The sequence below is a fragment of the Zalophus californianus genome, chromosome 8 (assembly GCF_009762305.2).
Source record: "Zalophus californianus isolate mZalCal1 chromosome 8, mZalCal1.pri.v2, whole genome shotgun sequence".
NCBI classification, from domain to species: domain Eukaryota; kingdom Metazoa; phylum Chordata; class Mammalia; order Carnivora; family Otariidae; genus Zalophus; species Zalophus californianus.
In genome coordinates, this window is record NC_045602.1 from 16,002,786 (window position 1) to 16,015,166 (window position 12,381).

The following is a 12,381-nucleotide window of genomic DNA, read 5'->3' on the forward strand; positions in this document are numbered from 1 at the left end:
TAATAACCAGAAGACTCAGACCTTCAGAATCAAAAGCAAATTCTTCCCTGAGGTTTCCTTACGGTTAAATCTTTAGATAATCTCCTTCCAAGTTACCTTCCCTATCTTAATAACATAGATCCAAAGTAAGTCCTCTATATATTCACTCATTCAAAAAAATACCAAATGACTAATATACCCTGAGGAACTATGCTAGATACTTTTAATTACAACCATGCCAAACCAACCTACAGTTGTCAATTTAACACATAACACACTGTTTTGCAAGATAAATAGGCCTTAGAATCCATGTTTTTCCACTTAGAAAAGGTTGAACTACCAAAAATAAGCAGATAAAATAATGATAAATAAGCCAATGGTTGACAAAAATAACCAACAAAGAACATGAATTAAGAACGAATTCAGATTTTTTAAAGATATTTTTTAATTAATTTATCTATCTATCTATCTGTCTATTTATTTACTTGACAGAGAGAGCAGGAGAGCACAAACAGGGAGAGCTGCAGAGGGAGAGGGAGAAGCAGACTCCCTGCTGAGCAGGGAGCCATCTCAGGACTCGATCCCAGGACCATGAGATCATGACCTGAGGCGAAGGCAGATGCTTAACTGAGTCACCCAGGTGCCCCATGAATTCAGATTTTTAATAGTTTGGAACCTTGAGAACCATACTTCAGTTTTCCCTTAGCTTTTAACATCTACCAAAAATATTATTAGCTGGCAATGTACCATCTATTCTCTACATCACATTCTACTGGGTATTTTGAGACACTGATTCAAAAGCCTGAGCTGATACCATTTCTTACCCTCAGAGAAATTATTAAAATGTATTTTAAAATATTAAAACAACTGGGGAAGGCTTTTATGTAGCAAAAACACATATTATTGAAGTCTATGGTGAATTTATAAAAACCAATAAGGGACTAAATAGAGTCTACAGACAGAAAATAAAACAGGTAAAAAATTATTAAGCTTAGTTACTAAGTTCTCACTTTCCAAATTCTTTAAAATTCACAATACATTAACTCTATTTGATATTTTCCACTACATCTTCAATAAAATTCTCCTTAAAAATTAAATTCATTAGGGGCACCTGGGTGGCTCAGTTGGTTAAGTGTCTAACTGGTAATTTCAGTAGGTTAAGCAACTGACTTGGCTTTGGCTCAGGTCATGGTCGCAGGGTCCTGAGATAGAGCCCTGCTTTGGGCTCTGCAGTCAGCGGGGAGTCGGCTTGTCCCTCTCCCTCCCCTTTTGCCCCTCCCTTTCTGCCACGCACACTCTTTCTCTCTCTCAAATAAATAAATCAAATCTAAAAAAAAATTTAATTAATAATACTACTGAGAAGGATAACACATGCATTTATGAAAACAATGCTTATATTTTAATGTAGCATCACCTAAGATTAGTTATTAAGATAGATTTTCTTAAAATAGTTGGTTATTCCTCAACAAATTAGAACTGTTAGAAGTCTGAAGGAGGGAGGAGCACCTGGGTGGCTCAGTTGGTTAAGTGTCTAACTGGTAATTTCAACTCAGATCATGATCTCAAGGGTCCTGTGATCAAGCCCTGCATCAGGACCCACACTCAAGGGAGTCTGTTTGGAATTCTCTCCCTCTCCCTCTGCCCCTCCACCAACTTGCACTCTCTCTCTCAAATAAATAAATAAATAAAATCTTAAAAAAAAAAAAAAGTCTGAAGGAGGAAGAAACAGATATGTGTGCTTAACATCTATGTACATTTAATATATCACATTAAAAATTGAAAATATTAATCTGAAACAACTAAATTATACTAAAAACAACTCAAAAACCAGCTAGGAAAAAAGATGCACTATCAGATCACAGAGAAAATATTCTAAATACTACTGCATAGTGATTTCTTAGGTGAAACAGCTCATTTTCTAAAGGTACAGAGGATAAACTAAATTCCATGATAAAATACAACTATCAAGACTTAGAAGTGAGGACATTAATCAAAGACAAGATGCCTGTTATTCCATCATTTTTACTCAAAGTGTCCCTTTTCCAAAAGGTGACAAGTTTATACCGCCTCCTCCTTTTTCCCCTACCTTACTCACTACATAGGAAAGAAAAAAGACATTTACCTCACCAAATGGAGTGTAAAACTGCACGGTGTTTACATCTTTATCCTGAGTGACAACCTTCTGGGAGCCTGCCACAGCTAACACGCTGCCGATGTGGTTCCATTGGATACTCACCACATACATGCCAGTGTCAATTAAAACAGGATCTAGTCAAAAAGAAAAAAATTAGGTAATTGTGGTAAAATAGCCTACAGAACTGTATAATCTTCAGAATAATTTTAAAATATTTTGTAAGTTCTCCACATTAAAAAAAAGAAAAATTACATACTCTGGTCATTCTCATGTCTCATGATTTGGCACCTCCCGTTGTCAAAACAAATTGCGAGGCAGGGGCAGTCTGGCTCCACATAGCCTTCCGTGCCATGGTACCAATGAATCCCAGCAATACTGATTGCTCCGGTAACATTCACCAAGCAATTCAGTTTCATTTTCATCTAAACAAATCAGTTAGGTTAATATTTCATCTTTTAAAACAGATCAGTATAGAGTATTGTAGAAAGAACACTGAAAACGGGATTTAAAAATCTGATTTCAAATGCCAGCCCCATGGCTTACTGGTTTACCAACCCTGAGACAAACAACTTCAACTGAGTTTCAGTTTTTCCCTTTTGCAAAATGAGGATTAAAAAAAACTCACAGAGAGTTTATGAGACTAAGTGACAAGAGGTATATGAAAGTACCTCAAAAATAGCAAAGTGTCATGGAAAAGCTGGCTATTATCATTTCCGCCAATAAACAGATTTATGTAATGTCCTCAGCCTCACGACAAACAAAACTGCCCCATAGGTAAGATCAGAGATTGAACACAGCTAAATCTCACAAAGCCAGAGTTTTTCTTGAGATCGTGCTAGCTGAGCCTTTTCTATTTTGCCTTCTTCCCAGGACCTGATTTTTGTCTTTTACTGTTTAAGTCTTCCATTCTTTTTACAAACAACCTTGAGTAGCTTGCTACAAGAATATCAATGGAAAAAAAATATGTATCGTTGGTATCTCATGTAAACTTAGGCTTCTGCTATTAGAAGACACAAAGATTAAACTCTACCTCATCCAACTCATTATCCCTCAGCTTCAATACACTGAAATCTTGTCCTTCCCAGTTACCAAGAATTCTGAACTAAAAGCGTTAATTTACCTTGAAGCAACCCAGTTTTTTTTAATTAAAAAATCTAAATGATTGGAAAAAAACTGAAATGAAGACTTTCTTAATGACACAAACCATCATAATAAATGTGTATACATACGAATGATACATAAAATCATATAAAATTGTGTAACCAAAACTAATGAATATATGAAAATATATACACTTACTATAAAATTCCCCTGATTATCATAAATGTGTATTTCTCCATTTGCCATTCCAAAAAGTAGGATTTTACTATCTGCAGACCATGCTACATGGCATAACTGTATACCCTTCAAGTCTTTTCCCCAAATGCGATTCCCTAAAATAAAACATAAAACATAATTATTTTATTAAAGTTTCAAGGTCATAATTCTCCAACAACCGCCCTAAAATTCTGTTTCCCTAAAGAGCTCTCACATTCTTCACAGCACGATGTATTTGCTCAATTTATGCAGTCAATAAAATTTACTGAGCACCTCTTATGTGCCAAATATCCTACTAAACATTTGAAATAGTAGCTGTTTCCAACTTTCTCCCTTCTCTTCACAACTCTAATCTAGGACCTTACTCCCAATTAGCAGATGAACTCATCCTCAACCATGGAAAGAAAATAAAAGCTTCCAAAAAAGAAATCCCTCATTTCCACTTTCAAACATTCAGCACAAAACTGAATCCACGATAACCCTTTCTGCTTTGCCCCCTAAAACAAAGGAAGAGGTATATCCCCAACCAGACACCCACCTAGGGTGAATCCCTCCACCTACTTTCTGGTCTAAGCCCCTCCTAGCTTTGCAAAGATCTCCCTCTACTGATTATTCACATTTCTCTTTCTCTTTAAACTCTTCTCTCCAGGCCCTTTCTTACAAGTATTTAAATATACTCAGATCTATCCTTCAAAACTACCACCTCAAATAAAAACAAATAAAACAAAACAAAGAACATCTCCCTCGACCCCAAGTTCCCTTCTAGCCACTACCCTATTTCCACCTTTCCTCTCCCAGCCAAGCTTCTCCAAAGAGTTCACACCTGCAGTCACCACTTCCTCACCTCCCACTCAACCCTCAGCCCAACTCAATCCGGCTTCCACCCCACACGTCCACTGAGATGACCTTCAGGAGGTCCCTAAAGCCCGTTGCTAGGTCCACTGCAGGCTTTTCTTTAACCACTCCTTCCTTCTTTCTTGCTTTCTATGCATTTGTGTACTCCTTTATCTCCAACACTTATGTTGCAGGTTCTTATCCCACAGTGGTCCATAGGTTTTTCATCTATTCCAATGGTTGAAATTACCATCTACCTGCTGGTGATTCCCAAAAGTATGACTCTAGCCCAGATATTTTGAAGCCACAGATGCATGCATGTAATTATGGTCTGACATATTTGATTTGGCTGTCCTACGGCATGACAAAATCAACGTGTCCGAAAACGAAATCTTCCCTCACAATCAGTCTTTCTCCCACATTCCCTATTTTTTTAAAAGATTTTGTTTATTTGACACAGAGAGAGAGAGAGTGCACAAGCAGGAGGAATGGGAGAAGGAGAAGCAGGCTCCCCACTGAGCAGGGAGCCTGATGTAAGGCTCAATCCTAGGACCCTGAGCCGAAGGCATCGCTTAACTGACTGAGCCACCCAGGCGCCCCTCCCACATCCCTTATTTTTATGGCATGGCCATCCATCCAGTTGTCAAAGCTAAAAACCGGCTATTATTCTAGACACTTCCACCCCCTCATCCCCAAACTGATCAATAACGAGGCCCCATCTATTCTAGCTCCTAAGTATCTCCAGCATATGTCCACTTACTTCCAGCCTCTTTGTCACTACCCTGGTTCAGCCACCATCCACCATCACCTCTCACCTGACTTACCATAGTAATTCCCTAACTGGTACACCTGCCCCCTATCCTTCTTTCCTCCCTCCAGTCTTCATGTTGCAGTCACAGAGATGCTTCCAAAGAACAAATTCGATCACACTGCTCCCATTCTTAAAAGCTTTCATTGGCTCCCTAGCGCCCTTAAAGTTAAATCCCAACTCCTTGTATAACTTACAAACTGCATAATCTGGCTTCTGCTAATGTCTCTAATTTCATCACATACAACTCTTCTCCTTTTAGTATTATACTATATTGACTCTCAAAATTTTTTCAATACCCTAACCATGGCTAAGTTCAACCCCTGAGGACCTCCTCAAATGCTATTTCTTAGCCTAGGACACTTTACAAACCAACCTTCCTGGTGCCTAAAGCCTCAGCACATATCACTTCCTCCAGGTTGCCTTCCCTGATCCCTCCAAGCCTGGATTAGATACTTCTACTATACGTTGCTATATTTTCCCTGTCTCAACACTTACCACAAGGCATTGTAATTGCCTGGTGACTTATCCATCTCTCCTGTTCTAGATCTGAAATATTTTTTGTTGTACCTAGTGCCTAGAACTATAGCTGTGACTTTGTAAGCTCTCAGAAACAGTTGTGGAATAAACGAAGTTACACGAGAAAAAAACAAATGGAAAAATGAAAATCATTTTGAAATAAATTATTTCTCTACAGAGTTTCACATTAAAATGAAGGCACAGACTCTCAGAAGCCCCAGTATTATCTATGAACTAAAATATGAAAAACATAGGTTTTAAAGCTATAAAACACAACAACATGCTCAGCTCTATTTAAAAATGACCAGATGATCATCTGATATAAAAATATCAAATCATTATGTTGTACATCTAAAACTAATGTTATGGGTGCCTGGGTGGCTAAGTGGCTGCCTTCAGCTCAGGTCATGATCTCGGGGTCCTGGGATCGAGCCCCATATCAGGCTCCCTGCTCAGCTGGGAGTCTGCTTCTCCCTCTGTCCGTCCCCACTGTTTGTGCTTTCACACTCTCTCTCTCTCTCTCTCAAATAAATAAAATCTTTAAAAAATAATAATAAAAAAATAAAAAATAAAACTAATGTTATATGTCAATAATATTCAATGGTTCAATTTTTTAAAAATAACCAGAGATTGTTATATCCCTACATACTTATTGAAACTAAGATCTACGTATTTATAATAGCCTAACAAGTGTAAAAATGAATTATAACTAGGCAGACATATTTAAAATAGTCCTGAAAAATTAATTCCCTCTTTTTTCAGTGCCACTGTAGGAAATTTTTTAAAAATAGATTTTTTACTTGAGTATACGTAAAAATAAATGTTTCTTAGGGGCACCTAGCTGGCTCAGTTGATAGAGCATGCAACTCTTGATCATGGGGTCGTAAGGTCAAGCCCTATGTTAGGTGGAGGGTTTACTTAAAAAAATAAATAAAATCTTAAAAAAAAAAATAAATGTTTCTTGAACATCATCAAATTGTATATCAACTGTTTTCTCTTTTTATGTTTATTTTTCTGTCAGAAAGCTAACATATAATTAATTAAACCTCTAAAGACAAAAATGCCAACCAAATATTGATCTTAGTTCTGTGTGCAACAAAGCATTACCATCCACTGAACCAACTATCACAGCCCCGTCTTCGTATACAATGCAGATCTTCTGTCCATCAGCATTCCAGCTCATACTTCGAACCACTGATTTATTTCTGTTATTGATCATCTCTTCGTACCAAGAGCCTATTTGCACAAATTTAAAAAAAAATTACAAGTCAAAACTTCCACATAAGAGTTGAAAACATTCCATAAAGCACACTGTGAGATAAGTAACTGCAAAATTTTCTGCAATCTGAGACATTAAACTATAAAACCTTCAAATCCAACAAAAACAAAATAAAAAATTAGCTGAGGCCTTGACCAACAACTGCTTCAAAGATTATCACAGAAAACACAATAAATGCCCCTCTTTTCTCTCTTTCTTCCTTTCTATCCATTAAAAAATAAAACTTTATTTGCTTTATAGCAAAACAGGCCAAAACAACTGATTTTTCTCAAAGTCTAAAACTTCAGATAATAACCAAGGAAAAAACAAAATAACCACAATGATTTTATATATATATGCATAAACTCTCCAATGACTAATTATAAGCATGTTAAATACAAGTACATTAGGTAAAAACTCTAAGCCTGCTTGAAAAAAATTTTCAACAGTTCAAATCACTTTAGTGATTTCACATCACTAATGCTGAATGACAAAACCATTCTTGTACACAGGGCTGGAGTGAGAGGTCTCAAAGTGTAACCAAATGTGAGGCAAATCACAAGGCTATTTTGTTTTGTTTTTATTTTTTACTATATTTTGGTATCAGGAATTCTGGCCTACAGCCAAGCAAATTATCACATAATTTGAAATAACTAGTCGAAGAGGGCATTATCAGAGTCAGGACTAAGGCCCAGAGAACACCCACCTTGGAAAAAGACAGTTTACCCTAATCTCCTGCACTCTCATATTCTAGTCCCTGCACAGATATACACACACATACATAAACTTTGAAAAACATAAATTCATGTACAGCATATTTTTAATTAAGAATTTTTAAATGGTATACCCTGAATGTTTTCAAAACAACACACATGAATTAAGTAAGGTAGCCTTCTCATTTAATGATGGCTACAGGCCCCAGGAGATCATGTATTATGTGTTATTTTCTGGTAATAGTGATGCACCTAAATTAATCCTTCTCTTGCTCTCTCTTGTAGCCAAAAGGTGCAAATCATGAGCCAGTTGTCAGAGCTGAGATAAAATCTGTATCCATGAAAGAAAAGGAAGCTAAATGACTCAATAAAGGGAATGAATTATTGCCCCTGACTTCTTAATAAATGTTTTTACCCACTGGATTAACTCTAGCCACTGATCACACAGAAAATAATTCTTATTGGAAACCTGGGCGGTGGGGGGAAACTATCTCAAGTAGAAACTATCCTGCTAAGGGCCTATGTTCATTTTGGAGATAACCAACAGTCACCTAGTTCACTCTCCTCATGCAAGGTCACAGTTCAAAAAAAAAAAAAAAAAAAGTTAAAAGGAAAAGTAGGCAGCAATAAATCCAGAAATATTACCCCCGTGCAGTCAGGATGAACTCCTGCTGCTGGTTAAAAGGAGTCTATTTCAAATATGTTGTTTCCCCATTCAAATACCGTAACCCAGACTCCAATCTGTGAAAGGTTCCATAAGCTCTCCTAGCATACCTTTATATAACATCCAAACAATGATAAGCCCATTTTGATCACTGGTAGTCAACTTCTGATACTGTTCGTTCCATGTTACAACTTGAACAGAACCTAAAAAAATTATAAAACAATTTAGAAACTTAAAAAAGGCGACAATTTCAAATTTGTATTTTTATAATAAACACCAACAGCATGTTCAAATCAATATGGTTCCTGGGCAACTAGCCATTCTTTACTAAATGACTCAAACATATTCATAGGATGTAGTCGCTATTGTCACTCATTTCCTACAACATGTGATATTTTCATGTTTGCTCCTATTTCAGGCCAGCAAAGGCACCTATTATGGTCAGATGCAAGAGCTGCCATATATCTGATGACAGAAACAAATGTAAGTAAGATTTACCCAGCTGGCCTGACTCCCAAGGATAACAATGCCCAAAGGACATCATACTAAGTACTTGGATTTTTTTTTTAGGGGGATGGGGGGTTGTTTGTGGTTGATATATGCCCTAATTTCTCTTTTCCCCCCCTCTTGTTTTCCATTCTATTAGTAACACACTCCTTTTTTTTATGTTCAGTTAGCCACTGTACAGTACGTCATTAGTTTTTGATGTAGTGTTCAGTGATTCATTAGTTGTGTATAACACCCAGTGCTCATCACAACACGTGCCCTCCTTAGTACCCATCACCCTGTTACCCCATCCCCCCACCCCCTTGAAACACACTCTTGAGCATATCTTAAACCTCTGGTTTATATGAACAACTGAGGTTTTTTTAGTTGGTTTTTTTTTTTTAATCCCTAAATACTTTAGTGTACATTTCCTCAGAAGACATTCTCTTTCATAATCATATTACAAATTAGTGAATTTAACACTGATACAATATTATCTAACCCCAGTCCACATTCAAATGTTATCAATTGTCCAAATAATGTCCCTTATAGGTACTTCTTTTTCTCATTCCAAAATCCAATCTAGGATCATAGACTGCATTCAGTTGTCATGTCTCTTTAGTCTACTTTGATGCGGAACCACAGGGCAGATTCTAAAAAAGGATTATATCCAATCTGTAGACAAATAACAGTATTTTTTAATATATAAGACCGGCTTTGTTTTAGATTTACTGAAGATATTGTTTAATCATGTAAAAGTTGTTGAAAGACTCTAGGATCAATTAATTAATTATGGTTCAATAGAAATGATTACTTTAAATATTAACATTATTAAAAATGATAACATTTCTGCATTAAGTAGATGGTTTCTAAATGCCTAAAGACTATTCAAATATGATTTTAAAAATTACATGACTCACCACTATGACCTTCAAGAGTCTGATTCATAGAAAGGTTGCTAGGGGCTGCAAGACCCCTCAATTTTACATCGTCTAGGGAAAAAAATATTACGGCAAATACATTAAACTAACAGATTATAAGACTTTGACATTTCTTGCTTATTTTAAAAGGAGTTGTTATTCCTGGATGATATTAGAAAGATTTTTTAAGTATGCCTCACTCTGATCTACTTTTCTCAGGGTGGAAACATAGGACAATAATATGTACCCCCTTGTAAAGATATTATTCTGACAAAATAAAGCAAAATGTATTAAAAAAATTGTTTACCCAGGATATTAAATATATTAGTAATTATTATTGCTACTTATTCCTTCCCAAAAGATCATAAATAGAAACACTTATGACATGTAGACTGAAAACTCTAAAGCATAAGAGGGATCAGAAAGCAAAGACTTTGGAAATCGGTTTTTACTAGATTTTGCGGAATCTTTTATTCATTCATTCATTCACTAAATGTCTACATTGTGCCATGCACTGTGGAAGCTTCTGAATATAAAATGATAAATGAAATAGTTAAAGCCTCTACCTTAGAGAGCTTGTAGTCTATCGAGGGGACAGATACTATTAAACATACACTCACCCACCCCCATAAATATACATGTATATATGTAAAATTACAAATTGAGGAAGTAAAGGCATCATAAGATAGTGACAGAGGGAGATTAATTTAGTTTGGGGGGGGAGGGGGAACCAGGGAAGGCTTTCTGAAGAAATTATATTGAAGCTGAGACTGAGGAATAAACTGGAGATGCCAAGAGAGGTGGGGAAAAGAGGAGGGGAAAGAGAAGTCCAGACTCAGAAATAGCAAGTGCAAAGGCCCCGCGGTTGAAGTGGAATTTAGTTCAGCCCTTTATCTTACAGAAGACTAAACTAAAACCGAAAGATGTTCACCAACTTGCTGAAAGTCAGTATGGCAGAGCTGAGATTCCAACTCCAATCTCCTCATCTAGATCTCCAAAACAGATTGGGGATCGTCTAGCTCTCCATTCTAGAGCAACACTATGGATGTTAAAGGAAATGTGAAACTGTTTGCTATGATTCCAGAGAACTAAAAAAAGAGAAAGCAACCTGTAATCACATGAAACTTATTGACAAAAATGTTTTAAAAAGTCTCATTTTCTGTTCTTGGAAACTAGATGAATAATTATTAACATATCTGAGAAGCAGAAAGGATGATACAGGCCTGCAAATAATCTGACAAAATGTGAGGTTTTGTGACCTAACTGAAATGTGGATTCACATCATTTTTATTAGACTCCAAATAACAGAGCACAATAAACAGAAAAGGACAAGGCAATATAGTTCTCATTCTTCATTGTTTTTCCTTTTCCATCAAGAACTTCAGCAATAGCCATCCGATTTTTTTTTAAGATTTTATTTATTTATTTGAGAGAGAGAATACGAGAGGGAAGAGGGTCAGAGGGAGAAGCAGACTCCCTGCTGAGCAGGGAGCCCGGATGTGGGACTCCGATCCCGAGACTCCAGGATCATGACCTGAGCCGAAGGCAGAAGGCAGTCGCTTAACCAACTGAGCCACCCAGGCGCCCAATAGCCATCCGATTTTTACATTCGATATTCTCTGAACTTTACTGCAAAAATACTCTACAAAAAACACCACTAAATGTTTGGGAGTTTTGTGTTTACTTTTGGTTTTTAAAAGAAGTAGAATTGCATACTGACAAATACCATGAGCAAATCTCAGTGAACAAATGATACTAGACAATTTTCCATCAAGTTCAAACATTTGGTCTTGCATTCATTTACCTGTCTGCGTCTCTAATTTCAAAACTTTCAGTAATCCATCTTCACCACCACATGCTATGAATCCTTGGTCCTTGTTCCAAGACACACATTTCAGCTTCACGTTATTGGGAATGGCAATCTGAAAAGAACCACAGCCGCTTTCACAGCTTTTCACGAAGGAGTTGGCTAGTGACTTACAGATGAAGGTTGAAGAAAATCCCCCCCACACACACCCCAAGAAGAAAAACGGTCCTTCTTGCAGAGTGTGAGCTGTGATGAAAATGGGCATGGCAGGATCTCCTGAACTGCCCTACCATTTGCGAAAGAGAGAAAAAAGTGCACACAAGAGAAAGGCACTGACCGCGGAGGGACCCAGTGGGAGAGTCACCTGATGAATGTTTTACAGAACGGAAGAGGGAAACGGAAGTATAAATGCAGACCATCAGTCCGTATTCCCTTTCCACACACAACACTTGGGCTACCCTTTTGTTATTACTTTTCTCTTGCCCGGCAGCCCAGGACAGTCCAAAGAACGTACGGCACCTGGATCAACATAGGTGGAGGAAAAAAGAGAGAGAGGCACACAATGATCTGTCTTGCTGGCTCCCCAAAGAAGACCCAGCCAGGGGCAGGGATGGGAGAGTTGTGCAAGAGGGCTGCTGGCTCCGCCGAGATTTATCTGGGATTCGGGACCGTCCGAGGCTGGCCGATGCAGGAAGGTGGGAGGCGGGAAGGCGAAGCTGGGGATCAGGACGCCAGATTTCGCCGGCAGGATGCGGGAATGGCCCGCGGGACGCGAGAACGAAGGGGAGGCGGGGGCGACCGCGGGAAAACTCACTTTCTTGCTCAGGTAAAAGAACATTCTGGGAACTCCGAGAGGACGAGCCCAGCCGTCCAGGCCCGCCAAAGGAAACCTGTTCTAATTCACCAGTCTCGAGTACCAGCAGCTCTCGGGAGCGCCCGTCG

General features: G+C 37.8%; 1 protein-coding gene across 2 annotated transcripts in view; it reads right to left on the reverse strand.

Moving 5' to 3' along the window:
* WDR35 (WD repeat domain 35) overlaps positions 1-12,277 on the reverse strand; it is a 57,398-nt gene extending 45,121 nt beyond the window's left edge. For both annotated transcript variants that reach the window (XM_027622129.1, XM_027622130.1), the window contains exons 1-8: positions 12,254-12,277; positions 11,437-11,554; positions 9,633-9,704; positions 8,337-8,429; positions 6,699-6,827; positions 3,413-3,546; positions 2,370-2,535; positions 2,102-2,247 (exon numbers count right to left, since the gene is read on the reverse strand). In XM_027622129.1, coding sequence (XP_027477930.1) covers positions 2,102-2,247; positions 2,370-2,535; positions 3,413-3,546; positions 6,699-6,827; positions 8,337-8,429; positions 9,633-9,704; positions 11,437-11,554; positions 12,254-12,277 — 882 coding nt within the window. The remainder of the gene's footprint in view (positions 1-2,101; positions 2,248-2,369; positions 2,536-3,412; positions 3,547-6,698; positions 6,828-8,336; positions 8,430-9,632; positions 9,705-11,436; positions 11,555-12,253) is intronic.
* Between the last annotated feature and the right edge of the window lie 104 nt (positions 12,278-12,381).